The sequence below is a fragment of the Peromyscus leucopus genome, chromosome 2 (genome assembly GCF_004664715.2).
Source record: "Peromyscus leucopus breed LL Stock chromosome 2, UCI_PerLeu_2.1, whole genome shotgun sequence".
Taxonomy (NCBI): domain Eukaryota; kingdom Metazoa; phylum Chordata; class Mammalia; order Rodentia; family Cricetidae; genus Peromyscus; species Peromyscus leucopus.
Genome location: NC_051064.1, coordinates 126,173,772 through 126,197,299, shown reverse-complemented (window position 1 = coordinate 126,197,299; position 23,528 = coordinate 126,173,772). Strand labels below are relative to the sequence as shown.

At 51.1% G+C, this 23,528-nt stretch overlaps 1 protein-coding gene across 1 annotated transcript in view; it reads right to left on the bottom strand.

The window, feature by feature from the left end:
- The window catches only part of Grik3 (glutamate ionotropic receptor kainate type subunit 3), a 217,307-nt gene that overhangs the window by 56,354 nt on the left and 137,425 nt on the right, over positions 1-23,528 (bottom strand). Inside the window, 3 exon segments of the mRNA XM_028885450.2 lie at positions 6,654-6,707; positions 9,330-9,511; positions 16,440-16,697. Coding sequence (XP_028741283.1) covers positions 6,654-6,707; positions 9,330-9,511; positions 16,440-16,697 — 494 coding nt within the window.

Here is a 23,528-nt window from a genome sequence, read left to right as displayed (position 1 = left end):
GGTGCTGGGCCTGGGCATCTCCAAGTGACATTGAAGGAGGCAAAAAAGCCCGAGTACCTTTTTCCTCCTTCACAGAGGGGTCCAAATGAGGACCAAAGAAGTCCACTAGCCCCCCCCCCCTTACTCTTCTGGAAGTCACAGGCAGGGCCTTTTTACCCTGTCTCCTAGGAACATCTGTCTAGAGGACTCTCCATGGTCAGGTCCCACGCAGCCTGGTAGATGGGCAAGCCTTGGCTGACAGCCCAGGAGAAAGGGTCTTAAAGCCCAACCAGCCCTGGCCTCTCTTGCAGCCCCAGATCAGGTCAATGGGCTGGTGAGGTGAGGAGTCAAGAGGAGAAGCAGTGGGAATGGGCAGATGTCCCTCAGCAGAGAAGACAGCGTGTGGAGGGGCAGTTAGCCTTCACAGGAGCCAAGCAGAGGACTCACCACTGGCTCAAGATGCCTCCAAACTCGAGGAGCCACAAGAGAAGCGCCATGTGCTTTCAATACGCAGGATGGCTGCTTTCAGATCTCTGGGGGCTTCCCAACTCCGCTGGGTTAGGAACTGCTGTTAACGCTGGGTAAAGCCCAAGCTTCTGCTTAACATGAGATTTGTGTCTGGCACAAAAGGTCATCCCTAAGGCGGCGGTTTTATTGCTTTGCAGGAGATTAATCTATTTTGTGTGTAACTGTTCTACTCTACGTCCCTTCCCCCTTAAAACCCTGCTCCTCACCCTGCTCCTCAAATGCTCTGCTTCACCAACGGACTGTTCCCTCCAGACTTAGAAACGTGTCCAACTCTACACTTACTTCAGACTAATGTTTTGATTTTCAAAAATAAATAACTTGGACAATGTAGACTGGTTGCCAGCTGGGACTGGGGAAATCAGGTCCCTTGTCCATACTTTCCCGCTTCCCTTCACTGAGCTGCCTTCCATCTTGAACCTGAAGGCCACACCCCCCCTCTACCCTTAGCCTAGTGCCAACCTCAGATAATCAAAAGGGACACAGGCTGGAGCCCATAGAGCAGATCTCGCACAACGCTTGGGTGTCCTGTGGTCTCTGAGACGCTCCTTCTTGGTGCTAAACGCCTGTTCCTCTGCATTCCCACACGGGCCCTTTCTCGAAGGCACTGTGTGCATTCATGTCCCCTTCGCAGAGAAGAGGAGGGCTTGGAGCCCAGGCAAGAAAGTCTCATCTTAAACCACTCAAACAAATACAACCAGCCTCCCAAGTCTGTGCATGTGCAAATTCAACCAACCGTGTATGTATGTATGTATGTGTGTGTATATAATTTAATTGCCTATCTATATTGAACATGCAGACTTTCTTTCTCTCCCCAATTCCCTAACAATGTCATGAATTACCCAGCATTTTCGTTGTATTGAGCATTGTAAGTTATCTAGAGTTGACTTAAGGGAGATAAGAGCATGTATTAATAATATGTAAATACGATGCAATTGTATACAAGAGATTTGAGCATTGTGCTGGCTAGTTTTATGTCAACTTGACACAAGCTAGAATCATCTGAGAAGAAAGAACAATAATTGAGAAAATGCTCCCACAAGATTGGCCTGTAAGCAACTCTATGGGGTATTGTCGGATTAATGATTGATGTGGGAGGGCCCAGCCCACAGTGGATGAGGTCACCCTTTGGCAGGTGTTCCTGGGTTCTATAAGAAAACAGGTGGAGCAAGTCACAAGAGAACTAGCCAGTAAGCAGCACTCCTCTATGCCCTCTGTATCAGCTCCTGCCTCCAGGAGGTTCCTGCCCTGCTTGAGTTCTTGCCCTGACTTCTTTCCACGATGGACTGGATGTGGACGTGGAAGTGAAAACAAACCCTTTCCTGCCAACGCTGCTTTGGGTCAGGGTATTTCATCACAGTAGCAGATCCATAGTCAGGGGAACGGATGGAAAAGCAGTTGACACCACAAAGATGAGAGTGTTTTTCAACAACTGTTCACACCACGCTAGACCTGGAAGGATGGCAGGAACCAAGGGCTGGGTGTGACCTTGAAGTACCTATGTCTAGCAGCTGGCCCTACCTCCTAAAGAGGGTCCTACAGCCTCCAAAAAATACTGTCCCCGGGTATGGAACAAGTATCCGAAGCCCACGCTGAGCTAGCCGGGGGACATTCTAGATTGAATTCATAACAGGTTCTAACCAGTGGTGAGGCTGCAGTCACTTCCCTTCATATCGTTCTCTGGTCTGGGCTTTCCTACAGAGTTTCCTAGGGGCTAGGGACGCTGAGTACCCCCAGCCCTGTGACACAAGAGAAGTGACAGCGAGGAGCTGGTGAAGAGGCCTCTTTGTCCAGCTCCTGCTACTGTTTTTCTGTTCAAACTGCCCTGGGCCAAGACCCTAAGTGCTCAACACGGTGAACTGTGGGCAACTTTGCAGCTTGGCAAAAAGTTGCATTTCCGATGCCAAATGTTGACACACTGAATTCAGTGTCGACTGGGGACCTTTTAGAAACATTCAGCATAACATAATAGACTAATTCATTAGCACCCCATGGGTCTGAATGGGGAGAAGCCGATGCTCGGGAAACATGGCCTCAAGGAACGACAGATGAAAATATCTTTCCCATGATGTAACTGTTATTGCCGGGAAGTGGCATTAATTGTGATTGCTTATCTATTAATTTATTATAATTCTTTTTTTTTCACCTCCAGGCTCTTACCTACACATGACATGCACCAGGGGGCTCAGCTGGGGCTGATTAGCACAGGGTTATCTGGGAATGGCTCAAAGCTGGCTGATACCGATAATGGCAGCTGGGGTAATTAAAATGTCTTCTGCATGGGAGAAGCGACTTTGGAGACATTTTTTGAGGGGAAGGGTTGATGATGTGCATGTCCTAAGATAAATGCCAAATGCCATTCCCCTCCCCAATATAGCCACCACTGACCAATGGGCATGAAAAGGGAGAGTCACGAGGTAGAGCCCCGAGCCAATGGGGCTGGAAGGAAGATCCTGAAGCTGGCAACAGGCTGTGACCAGCGAAGAGGACTGAGGGGAACACTGAGGATGCTGTGACACACGGGGGCTGCTGGGATTGCCGATACACACTCCACCATAAAGCTGTCTGCATTATGGAGGCCACATCTTCCTGGAAGAGCCTGGTCTCCTATGCCTCGGAAAGGGGAGGGAGGGAGAACAGTGCCCTGAAGCAGCCATGGGCAAGAGCCCGAGTGAGAGCCTAAGCCGGGATCACTGATCTGCCCTGAGACTCTGGGAGAGTCATGCGATCTCTCTTGGCGTGGAGTAGAAAGCACACTCTGCCGTTGTAGCCTCGAAGGGAAAATTAGAGGATATAGGCAAAGGACATAAGTGTGGGTGCCGCTGGGAATTCACGAAGGCTCTGTTTACCCCGTTAGTGTCAATCACCATGCTGGACCATTATGGCCAGGCATCATGAAGAGTCTACCTGCTGGAGGAGGCTGGGGACCCTGTAGTGGCATTTGGCGGCAGAGGGTTTGGGCAGCTGGAAAGCTTGTGTGGAAAACCCTTGTTGTCTGTTGCTGAATCGCCTCTCTGAGCCTCAGTTTCCACTTTTGGGGGAAAACGGGAGAGTCACAGCTCCCATGGATGTTCATTTTGAGGGATGAGGACACACAGGATGCAAAAGCAGGAGGTGCTTAATGAGTTTATTTGACACTTACATGGTAGTAAGTTCCGAAGTTCTTCTAAGCACCTTGCCACTCTCCATGCTTTTAACACTGACCCTCTCAAGCAACACTGCTATTGTCCCTGTTTTACAGACACAGGCACGAGGCAAAGAGAAGGCAGCACCTTGCCTAAGGAGGTGAGGTATCTTTTTTTTGTGGTGGTGGTGGTGTGTGTGTGTGAGTGGTATGTACATAGTGTGTGCACACATGTCTGTGCAGAGACCAGAGGAAGACGTTGGGTGATCTGCTCTGTCACTCTCCACCTTACCCCCTTGAGACAGGATCTCTCACCCAACTTGGAGCCAGGCTGGAGGCCAGAAAGCTCCAGGAACCTTCTGTCCCCACACGCCACAGCCGCTGCTGAGGTTGTAAGTGTGTGCAGCCACACCCAGCTTTTTATGTGGGTCCTGGGGATTTGAACTCAGTTCCCATGCTTGAGCTATAAGTGCTCTTAACCCCTGAGCCATCTCCCACCCCCCCCAACCCCAAACAATGAAGTATCTTAATCCCAATCAGACACACCAGAGCCCATGGTCTGAACTGCCTGTTGCAAGAGATGATATGATGAGTACTGATTGTGCTGATTACAATCTAATTTACATGGTGGTCCTTCATCCACTCGTCTCCCACTCAGGCATCACAGAGCACCTGCTGCGGGCCAGGCACTCCGTGGGCACTACAGACAGACAGCCTTGCTCACAGAAGGAAGTTTTTGGAGCTTGTGTGTGAGTTTTGTGTTGGGTCCACCTCTGTTCATCCTCCCAGCTCAGGGCTGGGGACCTCAGCATTTGTGGATGGGTAAGTGAAAAGAGGAACAGCCACATCAAGGAAGCAAGGCCTAGGACAAATGGGCACTGCATGAGGCTGGAGGGCTGCATGAGGCTGGAGGGGAGGTCTGGGGTGCTAGGATGCTGTTTCCAAGACCTTTGATCTCAACCGCCATGGAAAGGGGCGTCACTGCAGAAGACACCGGGGCCAAAGGGCTGTCATCTCTAGTCTTGGTCTGGAACGCTGCCAGGGATCGAGCCCCTTGCCCTAAGCTCCTGCTGACTATCCAGGACACAGAATGACAGATAAAGACTAGGGTGAGGTGAGCCCTGCTGTGGGATGTTCTGTATGTCCTGTGGGAGCCCTTCTTGGGTTCCTTGTGGCGTTACCCAGCAGGTCCGTATAGAGGATGATTAGGACCATGGGCCTGAGTGCAGGTGTTTGAGATGGTCTGCACTTGGCTGTGCTGGGGGATGGTCTGTATGTCAAGTTGTTCTGATTGGTTAATAAATAAAACCTGATCGGCCGTGGCTAGGCAGGAAAGATAGGCGGGACTAATAAAAGGACGGAAAGGCAGAAAGAGAGCTGCTGCAGCCGCCGCAATGACCAGAGACACTGCAGCCGCCGCCTTGACCAGCAGCCTGTGAAGACGCCGATAAGCCACCAGCCACGTGGCGAGGTATAGATTTGTAGAAATGGATTAATTTAAGATAAAGGAACAGTTAGCAAGAAGCCTGCCACGGCCATACAGTTTGAAAGCAAAGTAAGTCTCTGTGTTTACTTGGTTGGGTCTGAGCGGCTGTGGGACTGGCGGGTGGCAGAGATTTGTCCTGACTGTGGGAAAGGCAGAAAAACTCAAGCTACAGAGCCCTTAGGGAGAAGGTGCCCGGCCTCAGTTCCCCAGTTCTCAGGGACCCTGTCTCCCCACGGTATCTTCATCAGGTGCCCAGGTCTGATTTATAAGCAGCAGAAGGGGCCCCGAGCGCTGCCTGGGCACAGGGTGCTGTGAACGGAGGCTGTGTGACAATCAGGGTGTGCTGGTGACTACTCTGTGCCGGAGAGAAACCCTTGCTGGCGGCAGTGGGCCCCTGCTGTGGTAGAAGTGCTCACGTGGCTGACTGCAAGCTACGAATACGGCATGGAGCTGTGAGAACATGGCTGATTCTCCAACTCCAGCGCATCACTGGAGAGCTGACCTGCCTCTTTGCCTTTGCCCACACTCTTCCTTCTGTGCAGAATACCCTTCCTCTCTCCCGACCTGTTAGTGAGCGCCTATGGATCCTTCAAAGCCTAGCTCAAACACCCGCTTTTTCTAGAAAGCCTGCCTCAAACTTCCCACCTGCTACCAGCCCTACAAACCTAACATCTCCTTGTGCTGTGCCCTATGACGTCTGCCTGAGGTCAAAGGTCAGCTGTGTCAGAGGAAGACCGACTGGAAGGCCTCAGTCCTACCATCTTGAAATTGCCAGCTTAGCCCAGACGCTGGGTGAAGACTGGTGACTGGTGCTCTATAAATGAAGAAATCACCCAGAGGATTGTGGGGCTGCAGGGGCAGGACTACAGGTCCCTGAAGTGGGGAGGGCAGGGAGGGAGGGTGCAGCTGGCTCCAAGGCCAGGCAGCTCAGCAGTGGTGCCCTCTTTGGCACAGGACGCCATGGTTCTGCTGATCTCAGATCACAACTAATTATTCTAATGGGTTTAAATGGCCCTAAATGTTCTCAGAGTTTGGACACGACCCATGTGGAGCCAGCAGGTGGGCTGTCCCCAGTGACCACAAGGGGCTGACTTCAGAATGGATGGCGCAGGATCCAAGGTGGCCATTCCAGGGGTGATGGGAGGCCTTTGACAGGTGTGTGTGGGAGGGCAGTCTAAAGAGTACTAATAGCCGCTCTCTCCAGCTCTAAACCAGCCAAGCTCTGCTCTCACCCCAAGGAGGCAGACGCCCATTTTGCAGAGGAAGAAACAGTCATGGGAGGTCTGGTGACTTACTCAGGGCCCCCATACTAGTCAGCAGAGAAGTTGTTCTTCTCCAGGCCCAGGCCCGGGACTTTTCAAAAGCGGGCAGTTCACAGCGATATCATTGTCGTCTCCCCTGGAGCAACAGCCACAACCTTAAGAAGGCTTGGGTCTGCTCCAGCTCTAGCACTTTTCAGCAGGCTGGCCCAGGCCCATCTCAAGTAACCTTCACGAACAGAGGCCCCACCCTTCCTCACGGGACCCGGCGGTACGTTACCAGAGTGGTAAAGATGAAGTGGTAGTACTCCGTCATCATGCCCATAGCCATGGCCTGTGGGGAAGCAGAGTGTTAGCTGGGGGCATGGGACACCCCGCCATCCATTCACCCGCCATTCATCCGGGCCAGGGGAGCTGGGGGACGGGACAGGTCGTGGGCTGCGTGAAGCTGTCTGCTCAGACCTAGGGTGTCCACTGAGACCTTGGGACTACGACACGGATTGGCTGGTGGACAACGTGGGTTCCCACTCCAGTGTGTAGCAAAAGCACCTGGGGGAGTCTCCAGTGTGGGGTTTGGGGGTCACATTCTCTCAAAGCCCCCAGTTCTGCGGGGCAGCAGGGAGATGTCCAGCTGTCTGGATTTTTCAGTCCGTGTCTCTGGGCCTGTTACTCAGACATGCTGACAGAAGACTGAGGCACCCTAAGAGCCTGGCTCTACATGATGGGGCTCTCCCAGTCAGCCAGGCTCGAGGGGGACATCCTTAGCATGAGTGTCTCCCAGGAGCAACGAAACCTCCATGCTTCCCTGATCCCATCAGGCCACACAACATACCACATGCCCCTCTGAGATTATGCTTGCACAGCAGTACGAGGTCTCTCTGTGTGATGTATCTTGTGTGTTTTATTAAAGGTCTGTAATCCATAACACTAATGACTATTAATGCATTTTCTACAGAGTTCCTCAGAAAGCAGCGCCCACCAAGGGTTCTGGAGGAAAAATGTCACAGGGTCAAATACACCTTGAACTGCTGCGTGTCCTCTGTCACCCTCATCCATGCTGGGAGGGCTGGGAAGAGGCCAGCAGCCGGGAAAGGCCTCAACCCCCTTTAATCCACTTTGAGCTCAGCCTGGGGTCTTCATCTGTAACTCTCGATGTTTTGCAGGCACACAGACCTGGGACTAATCTGAACTCCTAGCTGGATGACCTCAGGCCCGCTGCTTTCTCCTTGGTCTCTTCACCTGTCAGTTGGCTGTAGTAATAAGCCTCTACTTCCCGGGTCAACCAGGAGGAACAGATCCCTGCTGAGTGACTCTTTGGTAACCAATGCTATGACTGTCATTCTGTCACACATGCAGGGAAGAGAGGGGAAGCCCCAGGACAGCGAAGGTTACAGGGCTTCTGCATAGATGTCCCCACAGGGACCTCTGCAGGCCCAACATCAGAACCGCCCCCCTCTCTGCTGTCCCATCTCATTGACACCCCCAGAGCTGTTTGAGGAGGGATTATGGATGAACTCTGCCCACAGAGGAGGTGGTGGTGGTGACTCCATGATGTAATATGGAAGGGGAGGGGCAAGACAATAAGATTTTTTTTTCCCCTCTTAGGCAGGGCCGCATGTACCCCAAGCTGGCCTTGATCTTGCAGGATGGCTGAAGATGACATTGAATTTCTGATGCTCTGCCTCTACCTCCTGACTGCTGAAACTATAGGCATGCACCACCACCCGTGGCTTTTGTGGTACAGGGGATTGAACTTGGGGCCTTGTGTATTCTAAGCAGGTACTCTACCAATTGAGCGATATCCCCAGAACTCAGGTTTCTCTTTATCTCTTAACACCAAACATCATTATATAGCCCAGGCTGGCCTTGAACTCACTCTGTAACCCATGCTGGCCTTGAACCATGATCCTCTTGCCTCCACTTCCTTTGCAGGGTACAGATATGGAGGCTGCCAGTCGGGATGGCTACTCCAAATGAAGGGTGGTACTTGAGCCACTCAGGGCTTTGAAAATGTCCCAGTTCCTGCTTGTCAATCCCTCCTCTCGAAAGACCTGCATCACCTTGTGTCTTGGATTCTTGTGGTTTCTCTTGCTCATGTGTCAAAGTCCCTCCAGTCACCTGGAACACTTTCGAGGATAACAAATGGCCTTTTACATAGAGCACAAGCTCGATCCAATGGCTGGGGTTTCACTGTGGTGGCCTGGAGTCGGTTGTAGATCCTTTTGTGCTTGCTTGCTTGCTTTCCTTCCTTCCTGAGACAGTTCCTCTCTGTAGCCCAGGCTATCCTGGAACTCACTTTATAGACCAGGCTGGCCTAAAACTCAGAGATTCCCTCTGCCTCTGCCTCAAAGGTGCTGGGATTAAAGACATGCACCACCATGCCTGGCTGCTGTTACTTTTTTTTAAGTGGCTGGCAGAGCCTGGCTTTCGTTGCCAGCATGAGTCCCGTTTGGGAACGGAGGACCATCCAGGCTGGAGACCCATGCTCTTCTTCTGCCATAATTGCAAAGCTCAGCAGATTGTTTAAAGAGCAATCTCCCAGTCATAGGCAGGTACTGTGGGGGATTAGTCACCAGGAGAGGCAGCGAGGCATCTGGGGACTGCACAGAGAAGGCGAGGCCCGCCTTGCATCCCCTACACTCCACCAGGGATGTTCTCATGCCTCTCACCAGCCTGGTGGAGGTGGGCTAGGAGGCAGTGTTTACTGGGGCGCTCTGAATACTAGGACATGACATGGGGGCAGATAATACACCTTTAACACAATGGGAGTAAAAGAACCATCATTATACTGCTGGTGCTACTAAGGCAGAGTCATGGTGGCCCCCAAGGTCATACGGGCAGCCAGAGAGACAGCTAGGATGCTTACTGAGGTCATCAAGCTCTGTACCTGGAAAAGAGGAGGTAGAGCCATGGCAGGCCCAGCCCTAACCCCTCAGCTTGGACAGTGTTCACCCACCTGCTTGAGGATCTGGGCTGCCATGGTGTGGCTGCAATCAAAGATGATTCGGAACTCCCGGCCCCGCTTCATCTCCTTGAGCAAGGGCCGTGAGTCATCCGAGTCGATGGGGAGCTGGCGGATCTTCAGGCGAATGTTGTACCTGGATGGGGCCATGATGAGCTCCTGCAGCCGGATGAGACCTGGGGCGGGGCGGGGGCGGGCAGGACACAGAAGACACACATGTACATGCACGCATAAAACATCTCAGGCATCTACTCGGATACCGCCACGCAGCATTCCTTGTTTTCTGTGTTCAGAAACGATTCCCTACCCTCAAACATCCCCCAATATCCATGCCAGCTTCGGGGGCTCTTCCCTCAGCCCCCTATAGCCTCCTCCTTCTGCCGAGACTAGCACCCCATAGCACCTGGCCCAGGGCCTTGACACTTAGGGAGTACTCACACAACATTTCTGTAATTGGATTGACTTACTGTTTGCTTCGCCCTGCACTGAAAAATCTATCCTCCACCTTGGCATTTTGTAAAACCACTTAATCGGAGGGACTTCCAGGGAAAACGGAATGTCACTTCCTGGAGACAAATGGCTTGCTTAGGTCTAATTAAGTTCATTTCCTTCCCTATTTCGAGCTCTGTTCTTGCTGACTCCTCTGTGGATTCTGGGAGAGAGGCCGCTTGCTGCTCTCCATTGCCCCTGCCCAGGCCCACCGAAGGACGGCTGAGCCAGCAGGTGTCCTCTCCGTTCCTGCCTGGTGCCCTCAGCACAGGCTCAGTAGCTGTACACGGTTCACACACCCATGTCCCACCCCCCACTCACTTATTCCAACTTTCCTGCGGAGAGCACCTCCTCCCCACTCCGAGTTTATATACTCAAGAAGGATCTGTCCCAGCTCAGGGAACAAAGTGCATGGCCCCGACCTGACCAATCAGCATATTCCCTGGGAATAGGAACACAGGGATTCTGTGATTATAGTGGCAGGCAAGAAACAACCCGTTTTACGCAAGCAAGGAGGATGTAAGTCTGGGGTGAACCCATACAACTGGAGGTAGGATCCATTGGGGCAGATATCAGAGAAGATTGGGTGGGGTGGGGGGAGGGAAGCATGTCCTAATGACAGCATTTGAATGAACCCTGGGTCAAATAGTACTGTAAACTGATGCTGTCCTCCAACGTCTTAGTAAAGGCTACCAATAAGAACCACACGCATAAGAGTCTGGGCAGTGGTGGCACATGTCTTTAATCGGGAGGCAGAGAAGGTGGATCTCTGTGAGTTCGAGGCCAGCCTGGTCTACGGAGAGAGTTTTAGCACAGCCAGAGCTGCACGGAGAAATCCTGTCTCGAAACAAACAAACAAACAACAACAACAACATAATATTGTTTCTAAAGAACCACCCATGCACACTCATACCTGTGTTTCTTAAGCTAATGTGCACTGAATTAACTTTGTAGTCACCTATTACAATGCTTCCTATCTGGACACCATCTCCCCACTCTGTTTTTGAACTCTAGGACCCTTCCAATGGAACCCCAGTTTCCAAAGCAATCCCTCGTACCCAGCGTAAGGCTATTAGCGCTCCCATTCCTGGGGGTTGGCTTCTACCAGCCTCCTGTGCTAGGGAGGCTGTAACCCAACCTCCCAAAGAGCTCCAAAATGTTCATGAGTTCTGGATGCACAGATGGAAGAACTCTGCTTCAAACAGGCCTCGGAATCCTGCCACCAGAGGCGATAAGGGAGGGGAGGGGGTCAGCAGACTTCAGCAAGGGAGGGGCAACAAGCTACCCCCTGTCATACCCAGAACCCCTACTTCTCCAGTAGTTCTGGGTTCTTCCCGGCTACTGCTGGCCTCTCCCATGCGTTCCCTGGAGGTCCTCCACACCTACTTCACTCCTGCCCACTCATTGTTCTGACTCTTGTTCAGCATTAGCCGGCCTGTGGGCTCTGGAGACCCAGATCGTGAGGACAGGGACAGGCTGGATGCTGGAGTGGAGCCACCAGGGCCGGCTTGTCAGCCAAGCACATCACCCTGTGTAATGCATAACGACCCACATTCTCCAGCAGCAAATGTCAGACTTCCTTCCCATCAGTGGAGTCCCCAAGGAGACCGAGGCTCCTTCTGGCCCACCTCCAGAGGACTGGGCTGTCTGTGTTTGCCTGCGACCGAGCTTTCCTCTGCCTGCCTCCTTAATCAATCCCTCCCAGAATATCCGCACTGAATCACGGTTGTTGGAATGGCATTTTTCACTTACAAAGCACTTCTGTGCTCGTAGCCCCATTTAACCATCTCCGGATCCTGGGAGGCATACAGGACAGGAGCCTTCATGCTGGGGGAGTGAGTAGATAAGGAATCAGAGGGCCAGAGAGGTTAAGGGACCACCCTTAATTCCGAACCATGCCACAACTAGGATCAGGTTTTGAGAAGCAGTATTCTGCCTTCTGGGCAGAGACCTTTTCTCCACCCTAGGGCTTTTCCCCTCCCTAAACCTTTTCCTTTCAGCCCTGGTTGGAGTTTGTGCACAGATTGGATTAGGAAGGTGGAAACATGGCACAGCCCAAAGGTCACCTCTTCCACAGCCACTCTCCTTGAGGCTACCACTGTGAAAAGGATGAGCCAAACTCCTCACCCTCCCTAGATCCATACCCCGTTTGCATGGAGCTGGGCAGTGCCCACCCACCAGGCTCCACATTGTCATTTGGTTTGTTCAGTGGGACATTAACAAGCATGATGGAACTCCACACTGGCTGATGCTCTTGCTCCTTGGCCATGGTTAGGACAACAATGCCTGGGTTAGCCTGCCAGAGAACAGAAACACGTGGAAGAGAGCCAAGGGCAGCCTAGAGCTACCAGCAGGCAGGCGAGTAAGCCATCTGAAACCAAAGAAGCAGCTGGCCAGGCCCAGTAAGCCGCTGACCTGGTAGACTCAGGAGCTAAAGCAATGTTTGTTGTTTTAGGCCACTGGATTTCGGGGGGTGGTTTGTTACACAGCTTATTATAGAAAGAGCTAACAGATGCATCCTTGGCTGGCATGCCAAAAGGAGGGTGGCAATGTGCCAGTCCTCGTGACAGTTAGGAGCCAGTCAGTGTCAATCTTACTCCCGTTGGACAGCGCCGAGGAGTAGTAGGCATGGGTTCCATGAACTGTAGAAGACTGTCTTCTAGAAGGTTCACAGACAGACCTTTCTTGTTGATAAGGGGTGTGGGTCACATTAGGACAAATCCCTTTGTCTCCTTCCTGCTTGGGGTGTCAGTGTCTGATGTTGTCTGGAGCTGCAGCAACACTACTGTGCCCAGGAAGTGAAGGTCAAGAGGGTGTCAAGATACCCACACGGCACTCTGACCTAGTCGAGCTGCTAAACGAGCCTGAGAAGGGCCCAGCCCATAACCTCTATCCACAAGAAAAGTAAGTGGCGATTGCTTGAGTTGATTTGAATTGGGTTGGCCCATCAGCCAAAACGTGCTACTGGACGTAGCCCTGCCTGAGCCTGCTAAAGACATTGTGCTTCCCACCTGGTGGTGGTCCAGCCTGGTGAAATGTCTCGGTCGGAGGAGTATGGCCTCTGCTTCCCACTACCTGTTTTCAATGCTATGTTCCTGTTTAATGCAAATCTGAATCCTAGAGCCCACTGTTTTCTTGACCCAACCCCATCTCTCATTGCCTCCAATCTAAGTACCTTTTAAACTAAACTAAACTGAGACAAATTGAAAATCAAACTGAATTAAACGCTAATGAAATATTTCAAGAAAGAGTATGTTAGGCACTGGGAAGGTGAAGAAATTAAGGCATGGTTATCCCATATTTTTTGAATGGTTAATCAGATTATAGGAGAGTCAGGGTGGTGGGAGTGTATCTCAGTGGTAAGATGCTGGCCCAATATGCACAAGGCCCTGAATTTGATTTCTAGCATCTTGTACAAAAAAAAAAGAGTTGAGGGATGGTACTATCCGGAGGTCACTGGCAATTCCAGGCCATCAGAGCCGAGGACCAAGCAGCCTGGATTTGTGGGTAGACCAGCACTCAAAGACAGGAAGCTGCAGACTTCAGCATCAGCTCTGAGCAGTGCACTAGCATGGTGCCTGTCATGCTGGCAGATGTCCTTGCAAAGCCTTGTGTCTTCCCAACCCCCTACCCCGCCTGGAGGCCCTGCACCCCTGGGCAAAGGTTCAAGCTAGACTCTGCTCTGCCCAATCACCTGTGACACTACAGCCATCCCGCCTGTATCTGTTTCTTCTCCTCCATGCTGCTCCCAAGTTCTCTTCCAGGTAACTCCTTGAGGTGAAGTCTGGCTTCCTTTGTTCCTGTGGGGACCATTCAGTCCCCCAGCTTTTTGCTCTCATTCCAACCCTTCTCACACTCGGCTCTCCCGGGTGTCTACTGAAACTCGGCTTTCATTATTCCAAGGCTACGCTTGACAGCACGCAGTGGTGCTCTGTTACATACAACGTGAAGTCTGAAGCCTGAGGCTGGATGTCAGCCCTGCACAGCCAGCCGAATCCCGTCTGTCTCACTTCCCCTGCTCACACTCCATACTCAATCCTCTTCCCAGCCAGGCTGGCTTCTCCAGAACACTGCCCGACCCTGCCCCACCTCCTCTCCTTGGCTCACATTGTTCCTTTCATCTGCTATGCCCACAACAGGCCTAATTCTGTCCTTCTGTCCCTTTATCTTCAAGGCCCAGGGCAAAACTCTCTCCTCTTCCGGTAACCAGCACACATTGGCCAAAGCCACAGAGCTTTCTTGCACCCAGGTACCTGGACCTCTGACTACTTGTCCTTGCCACTTGATTCTTAGCTCTAATGGCCGAGAGTTACCACTGGCCTATAGTGAATCACCTGTCTCCTAGAATATGATGTAACTCCTCAAAAAATAGGGTAGGGGTATCTTCATTTCTGCACCCCTTTCCTACAAGACTTAGAGTTTAATTCAACATGATTTTCAACTCACCCCAAGTCAGTTCAACCAATGCTTTAAAAATGCCCACATTGTACCAAGCTTGTGCTGACTTCTAGAGGCACAGAGAACCTATGATCTGGAAGCAGAAATGGGTTCATAAACTTTTTTTTTTTACAGCAGTTCTCAACCTGTAGGCCATAACCCCTGGCAGGGGTCCTCTATCAGATATTCTAAATACCAGATATTTAATTGCGATTCATAACAGTAGCAAAATTACAGTTATGAAGTAGCAACGAAAATAATTTTATGCTTGGAGGGGTCACCACAACATGAGGACCTGTATTAAAGGGTCACAGCATTAGAAAGGTTGAGAACCACTGGTTTAGAAAGGAAAGACCACCAAGTTGCAGAGACACTAGAGAGGACTGGGCACCCTGGAGTGGCCCATGGTGTCAGAACCTCCTGCTGGGATCTCAGGGGGTGGGCTGCCTTTTGAGGACTGCCAGTAACATAGAGTTCCATAGCGGTTTGAAGAACTCTGAGATGGATAAACAGCATCCTGATTCATCTTGCCTGTGGGCTTGCATCCTGCTATTCTTGCCCCCCATTAGGAGGTAATCAAGAGCTGACATGGAGCCCAGGTAGTTGAGAGCTGGAGGGCTTTTCAAGGCTGGATGTGCTACCTCTCAAGATGAGACGCGAGGGAAGAGCCAGGGCAGACGGGTTAAGTGACTTGCCAAGGTCACTGTTGCTGAAGAGGCTGGGCTAAGAATTGTCTTGAGATTCAAGTCTTGGGAAAGAAAGAGGAACCAGCTCCATGCTGGCTCACAGTAGTGGCCTTGGGCTCAGACAGGCCTGCCGGATGGTGTGGGTTGTGATAGCGTCTGCTGACAGTGGGCGGGGTCTGTTACCTTGCCGAATCTTTGTTCCCACCTTTCTGATTCAGCACCCCATAGAGTCACTGAGAGACTTGTGGAATTAAATGAGACTATCCTGGCACTGCTTGACTCCTGGTACACTGAGCAGTCTCTCCCATACACTCCCCCGGAGGAACGCCTGCTCTGTCTCCAGAGAGCGAACCCCCTGAGGGCAGCAGAAGGCGAAGGCAGGGTCTGGCGGTCACTCTTTTCTCCCTTCCTCTGACACTCTGTGTTCATTCATAACAAACATTTCGTCAAGACCATGGCTGAAGAGTTGTCACAGATCACAAGGTCCAAAGGCAAGGTCCGGAACATTCGATGGAGCTCGTAGCGGCTATCTGCTCTGGGCCTACACCAAGGGGCCCAGGACTTGGGAAGTCAAGGGTAACACGCTATCCTAAGAGGGTTCTGGAAGGTGGGTACCATGATAGATTAGGATGGCTAGGCAGGAATGGGCTAAAGCAGGCCCTGTGCGGAGGAATGGATGCTGATGTGATCCCAGTTGGGCAAGGCATGAGCGTAGGATGGGCACCTCTGCACCAGGGGGTCCACCCTAGGCTTTTCCTTCTTCCTCACTGGAGCACGTGACCCGAGCCCAGAGCTCATTTCTATGGCCCTGGCCCTGGCTGGGGCCGGCAATCATGTAAGTAGAAAGGTATCTGAGTGCAGAGAGGCATGAACAGGGGTGCCTGAGGGGAGGCAAAGAATGGGGGAAGGGTGCTGTGTGCAGGTGTCCCAAGGATCTGGAACTAACCTCCCCTGCACTCTGAGCCAGGTTTCTATATCTACTCTTCCCTCTTTATTCCGGAGCCTCCCCATGAGGAAGGAGATGGAGGCATGGAGTAGCAGCCCAGCCAGCAGGCGGGAGAGCAGGGATTTACACACAGCACAAACACACTGCCGCCAGGCCACACGATGAGTAAACTGTGAATGGGTGTGGAGAATCCGGACATGCCTCCTGCGCACGGGAGGGTACAGGTGTAGGGGTGCAGGCCGGTGGCAGGTGGCTGTGGAAGTGCGAGCACAGACCAATGCTTGGCAGGTGCCAATCGCAGAGCTCAGTACTCCGCTGCAGAAGATGATGCAAGCGTGCTGGGGAGCGGGGAAGAGTCGGGCGTGAGCCAGGCTGGGGTTGAATAAGGTGCGTGTGTGGCTGGTGTGCACAGGTGCGAGAGACCCTAGGGGCAAGTGTCAGTGGAACCGGCTGCTCGCTGGTGTCTGGTGTCAGGCGTGACCTTCTCCTCGGAGGCAGCTCTGCTCCCCCACCCCTCCCCCAGACTCGGCAGGTCTAGCCACTCACCTGTACTGTCATCATAGACCACGGTTGCTGACCGCCACTTGAGGGACTGGACCAAGTCGAGGATGGCGTGGCTGAGGGAGGCGTAGTCGGGGTAGAGGTTCACATAGAAGGTGTCTTTGTTGTCCAGGGGGTGGTGCTTCCAGCGAAGTTGGATGTGGGGCACCTCCAAGGCGTTGCAGATGGACTGGACAGCATTGGTGCAGGAGCCCTGTGATGGTCCGAAGATGGCTACCACACCCAGTGCCAGCTGGTCACAGGCTGCAACAGAGTGGAGGGGTACACAGGGGTCAGTGAGGTGCTATGCACACTGGGAGTGGGTAGTGAGTTTTGACAATCCCATAAACACATAGGGAAAAGGTCCAGAGGGAAGCTGGGGGGTGGGGTGGGTGAGAACAACTCATGAAGTCTCAGTTTTCTCATCTGAGCAATGGGGCTGTAACAGTCTCTCCTTCATCTGACACCAGAGAAGTAAGGAGGGACAATTATAAGCCCAGCTGTGGAGGACACTGGCTCTATTAGCATGTTATACAACTGTGATGTTTTTGTAGGTGGCATCCCAGCTTCCAGACAGTGTTGAGATGCTGATGTTGGTGTGGAGGGCACGGCTGGTGATAAAGTCTGTGGCATCGCAGTCATGGAGACGAAGCCAGCAGGGATGGCAAGAGACGTGAGTGGAGAGAGAAAAGGAGATAAAATCGGGGCTTCTGTGGACCACTGTGTCAGTGAGATGGTGCTGCTGATAAAGATGCTGTCAGGGAGATGATGGTGTTGACAGAAGCAGGGATGATGCTGGTATTGACAAGACTGGTGGTGATGACGATGTTGTCATAGCAACAATGGAGATGACGGCAGTAGAGGTAGGGATGGAGGTGACAGCATGGGTAGGGATGACGAGAATTGTGGTTCTGACGTTTGCGGTGGTTATAGATGACAGCAATGTCCACACTAAACTCCATTCTCCCACGGGTGCAGAGTCCAGACCTACTTGGGCTCCTTCCTGACTTACACTTCCTTTTTCTCCTCGTCCCCTCTCTACATCTGTTTTCTAGTCCCTCCATGTTTCTTCCACCTCTGAGAATCTTCCAGGATGGAAGAACTCTGGTACCAACAAGGCCCAGGACAGAGGTTGTCAGAGCAGTAGCAGCAACAACAACAGCAGCCTTGCTTCCTTCCAGATGTTTCCAGGGCAGCAGCCAACCTTGTCCTGGCAGTCCTGTGCATACACTGCAGTAATTACATTATTTGTGGCTTCAATTTTGAATCCATTTTCTGGTCATTTTACAGTAACTCGATGGTTCACAGTCATTGTAGGAGTCCCCAGCCTGAATACACCCTCCCTTCCACGGCAATTGTAGTTATAGCTGAAATTATCCCAATCAATTTGTGTCTTAAAAGGAATTGAGCCACCCAGAGAATAAGTGCAGGCAGAGGAGCCTGGGGAGTGCTGGGTCGATTCCAGCCTGCTCTGGCCAGGCTTGGAAGAAAACACAGTGCTTTCTGAGCTGCTGGCTCAGATTCTGCTTGGCAGACATTCTTCTTTTAATTTTCCACAAAACACTTCAAAATAAAGGCAATAGTGAAAGTCCCTTTTAATAGGGAAAGGCCTCCTGGGCCTCCAGCAGGAGGAAGGCCGAATTCAGCCAGAGCTGGTGGGGTAGATGGTGCCAGGTTTTGTGTTTCTGTGTCCCCTTGCCCCACGTGACCTAAGGTGGTTGGATCCAGCTTGGAGGTGGTGGTGGTGGTGGTGGTGGTGGTGGTGGTGGTGGTGGTGGTGGTAACATCCATCTAGAAACAATTACTTATCACTGGATTCCTCTGAAATGGGCCTAAGTGCATCTCCTTGGAAGGGCCCTAACGAAGCTCCTAAGGAATGCAACCTGAAAATCAAAGATGAAAAGGAGCACAGACCAGGAGAGTGTGCAGCTCCTGGGGAAGACGGGAGTGTTCAGTGGGATCAAGCCCAGCAGAAGAAAGCCTGGAGGATCAGACAGCATTGCTTCCATCTATGGAAGAGGGAGGCTACCTGCCAGAATTGAAAACCTGAGATACAGTGCCATACACTAAACCCCCTGCCTACGTCTGTGTGTGCATGTGCTGGAGATAGAATCCAAGGCATATGCCAGGTGAGCGCTCTACCACTGGGCCACACTCCTACCTGAGTGTATACCTTTATGGCTGATTAAAATTCTATTGTTTAATTATGTGCCGATCTGTCTGTTCTCTTATAGATGGTCCTTTCATCCATTTCTGGCTTATGGTTGTTCACAGAAAAATGACTGGATAGAAATATCTTTCTGTGCAAAAGGTTTGGTGGATGGACAGTGTGGTGGTTTGCAAGAAACTGGCCCCCGTAGGGAGCAGCACTTTAGGAAATATGGCCTTGTTGGAGTAGGTATGGCCTTGTTGGAGGAAGTGTGGTGTCACTGTGGGAATGGGCGTTGAGTTCTCCTGTGTTTAAGCTCTACCCAGTGTGGTACACAAGTCACTTCCTGTTGCCTGCAGATCAATATGTAGAACTCTCAGCTCCTTCTCCAGAACCCTATCTGCCTGCACAACTCCATGTCCCACCATGAAGATAATGGACTAAACCTCTGAAACTGTAAGCCAGCCCCAATTAAATGTTTTCTTTATAAGAGTTGCCATGGTCATGGTGTCTCTTCACAGCAACAGAAATCCTAACTAAGACACATAAATACATGCAAACAATGCTGTGGTGAAGCTGAATTCATCCTACCAGCCTTGTGTACAAGAAACAAATCTCAGCAGTCACGTCTCACCACACACAGAGACAAATCAGTGAGCCAACCATGAAAGACACAACCACAGGACTCCTAGAAGCAAACGGGGGAGACTGTCTTTGGGACAGACGAAGAAAGACCTCTTAACCAGAATACACAATGGGAATTGTTAATAAATCAGACTTGTGACAATGAAAAGCTTTGCTTCTCATGAGATATGACTACTAAGAGAGCACTAAAGGCAATCCCACATATAAAGGATATAATACATATAGAAATGCATAAAGTCACACACACCCAAAATGACTCTTCCAGAATATATAAAAAAAAAAAAAAAAAAACTCCTTTAAGTCAACAAGGAAATAACAAGCAGCAATTTTTAAAAGGTCATTGAAAGGTTCAAAAAAAGCACTCCAAAAAGGGAGAAAAAGAATATTCAAACGACCTATTCAATATTCAAATTAGCACAGTGGGGCACGGTAGGTCTTATGGGGCAATGGGACACAGAAGCACAAAACCGGGCACCACCTACCCGACCGGCTCTGGCTGAATTAGTCCTTCCTCCTGCACTGAGCCCTACGAGGCCTTTCCCCATTAAAAGGGACTTCCATTGTCTAATCATCTGATAAATATAAAAGAAAACCACAATAAGACAACCACTTAACAAATCAACATAATGGCTTAAAGTCTTTAAAAAAAAAAAATCTTAGAAAGTCTAACTGACCTTCCTGCATGTCAGCACAGGTGTAGAACACCTGCCAGCCTTGTGCGCAGCCGTGGGAGTGCAAATTTGTGCAACCACCTATGAAACTGTTTGGCTGAACACTGTGACCCCATGCTTCAACTCCTAAAAACACACTCAACGAAACTGGGTACCCGTGCCCCTGAAGACAAGCACACAGCCGTTCACAGAAACACTGCGTTAGGAACTCCCGAGTGGGAGCAACTCAAGGGCTTGTGGAGAGCGAGATGGCATTGTTCAAAGGGCCATCCCTCGAGACGACCCACGAGTACTGCCGGGTTCAACACTGCAGGTGATGGGTCGTGGGACCCAATAAGCAAAGCTCATGAAGGAGATGCTGAGTGAGCCTAACCTCAGGACCCCTGAGGCCAGGTCGAAGCAGTGCACGTCAGCAGCACAGAATGACAGCAGCCATGAGTAGACCGCACAGTCACAGGGGCTCCCAGAGGCTCTTGAAGGGCTTGCCTGCTCACTGGCTTCATCTGGGTGCTAGGGATGCTGTCTTGAACCGGCTTAGACAGGTTTGTTTCTTCTGAGTAATCCCTGGCCAAGCCCAGGCTCGACTCTTTTCTCTGCATCATTCTCTGTGGTTCCCAGGCCTGGCTCCGTCTTCCCTGCCACGATAACCAGAAGTTCTGCAATGGCAGGGACTGGCACCCCCTCCTTTCTCACCTTGTGACCCCTAACTTCTGTCACACAGCCAACGCTCACCAGGATTACTCAAGTGCATTCCTGTCTTCCTGCAAATCCATCCCTGCTGTCCATGTTACCCTTGTCCTTACTGTTTCCCACCACCCTTCAGAACACAGCTGAGATTTCCCTTACTCCAGGAAGCCCTCCTGCTTGTGCCACTAGTGTGTGGCTCATGATCATTCTCTGGCTGTCATGGCTGTTGGTCCTATGACCCAACTTCCTAATATCTTGGCTGTGACCTGTACAGGGGTGAAGCTTCGTCTCCCTCTGGGATTATCAGGAGAAATTTAAAGTGACTTCAACATACCGGGAATTCGTTCATCCTGTCTCTCACTTGTATATCAGGTCAGACCCTCACTGGTGACTTTGTGCACTCTGGGCTCGGGTCCATGATAGGTGAGCTGGTTAGTTTTGTCAACTTGACACAAACTGGAGACACTTGGGAGGAGGGGACTGCAGCTAAGGAACTGCTCCATCAGACTGGCCTGTGGGCACGTCTGTGGGCTATGGCCTTGATTGATGATGCAAGAGGGCCCAGCCTACTGTGGGTGGTGCCACCCCGGCAGGTGGTCCTGATCATATAAGAAAGGAGGTGAGCACAAGCAGGGGAAGAGAAGCAGTGAGCATGGCCTCTGCTTCAGCTCCTGCCTCCAGTCCCTGCCTTGGCTTTCCTCCAAATTGGATTTGGTCCGTGTTTTATCATAGCAACATGAAGCAAACGACGACGATACATAGTACAGTAACAGGGACTTTAATAGGGACTGTAGTCTGGTGGAAGAGAAACACACACACAGAGAGAGAGAGAGAGAGACAGACAGACAGACAGACAGACAGACAGACAGACAGAGACAGAGAGACACACCTAGGAGTTGAGATTGCAAAAAAAAAAAAAAAAAAAAAAGTCTAGGGTTATAAAGATGGAGGTGAGGAGGCCTGACCTTATCTTATCAAGAATATAAGGAGAAGAGTGAGTTAGTTCAACACCAGCAAGGCTGGGTGCAGGTAGGGTGGGCGTATGTGAAGCGAGGGGAACAGGATGTACAAAAGCCCCGAGGAGGGAGATAGAGCTAGAAGGCATAACGGAGTCTAAGGCACTGGGTGCCCAGATGTAGCAGGAAGGCCAAGCTGGGGCTACATTGGCCAGGATCTACTGATGACCTGAGGATGGGGCACACTATCTAAGGCTCTAGGGGAGTAAGCTGTGTGGTCTGATATGGAGGGAGAGGATGGCTGGCTTCTGGGAGTGGATGGTTCTGCCTCTGGTCTCTGTGGACGCCTGGCAGTAATGCATAGGAAGTGTAAGTCCTGGGAGAAAGTGCCCTGGGAAGGCTCCCAAACTGTGCTACGCTGCCACCAGGCTGGGGGAGGTGCCTATGCTGGGTCCCAAAGCATCACTAGCCAGACAGCATAGCCTCCGAGCTCGCTGAACCCAGGAGGGCCTCTGATCTGACTCCAGGCGTTTGCTGAGCCCTGAAATCTCTGTGGCTAGGTCTGATCCAGTGCAGTCTTTAGCACATGGGTGTCAGCATGGCAGGGAGATGGATGTTTGCTTCCTGGCGCCGGCCGCAGGGTATGCTGGGAATAATAAAAAAGATTAGTTCGGGGAGGCAGGGTTCAGGACTAAGCCAGGGATGGTGGAGCGAGGCTCATGAATGTCAGACATGAGAGCTCAACCTCATGGAGCTGGAGAACAGGGAAAGTCCTTTGTGGGATCAGGCTTGGCCTTGATGGCCGAGTCTGTGGAAGGCCGGGGAGCCGAGTGCACCCAGAGCCAAGTCCTGTTTATTATTAGCATGTCCGACACAGTCCTAAGCACTTACTAGAGGCACGCTCTCCAACACAGCTGAGGTCAGAGTTGTAGGGATGTCAGTGTCCATCCTCTGCCGACTTTCTGAGCTCAGAAGCTAACCCACAGTGGGACTGCAGAAAACAGAGCCACATCCTGGTAACATCCTGGCGGTTCCGCTCCTGGCAGCCCAGGAGATCAAATGAGTTAGAAACCAGGAATTCATTAGAGAGACAAGGCTAGCTTGTGGGCGAGTCTCAGCCTGCCATGGATGATGCTAACCCCTAGCCTCAGTTTACAGGGGTCCTAGACAATGACTCTTAGGTTCTCATCATTCACTGATACATTCAACAATTACTTCACTGAGCAGTTAGTATAGTTCCTTATCCTTCAGGTGCCCCAGAAATAGAGCAAATATCAAGAGAGTCTTCCCTTCAGTCATATGAGGGAGAAGATAAAGTACATTAAAAACCCAATGATTTAACTAAAAATTGTGATATGAGCTTTGATGGGTTATGATATCATATTTCGGAAAGGATGACCTAGTCATTTTGGAAATGAGATTCCTTAGGCTTGAGATCTTTAAATGGTTACATGGAAATCTAAGGTTCTATGGAAGCTATTTCCAGTTATCTAAGCCTTTAAGTTGAATTTGAATTAAATATATATGTAAAAATATAGTTCAGATATGCAGTCTCCCTCGGGATCCGCAGGGAATTGGTTCCAGGACCCCCTGCAGATAACAGACTCGCAGATGCTGGGTCCCTGGCGCAGAGGGGCTTGGTATTTGCATATATCTTCCACATACTTCGCCTTATGCTCTATCGTCTCAAGATGCCTCATCCCACAATGCAATGCAAATGCTATGTAAATAGGCGCTGTGCTTATTGTTTAGGGAAAATGACACAGAAAAGTCTATATATGTTTAGTACAGAAGAAATTCTTTTTTTTCCTCTTGGCGTTTTTTGGTCCATGGTTTGTTGAAATCATAGACGTAGAGCCTATGGGCCTGGAGGGCTGGCACACATACTTGAGATTATGTATGTGAGTTGTCTTTTAAAAGACATTAAAATGGGGCTAGAGAGATGGCTTAGCGGTTAAGAGCACTGGTTGCTCTAGCAGAGGACCCA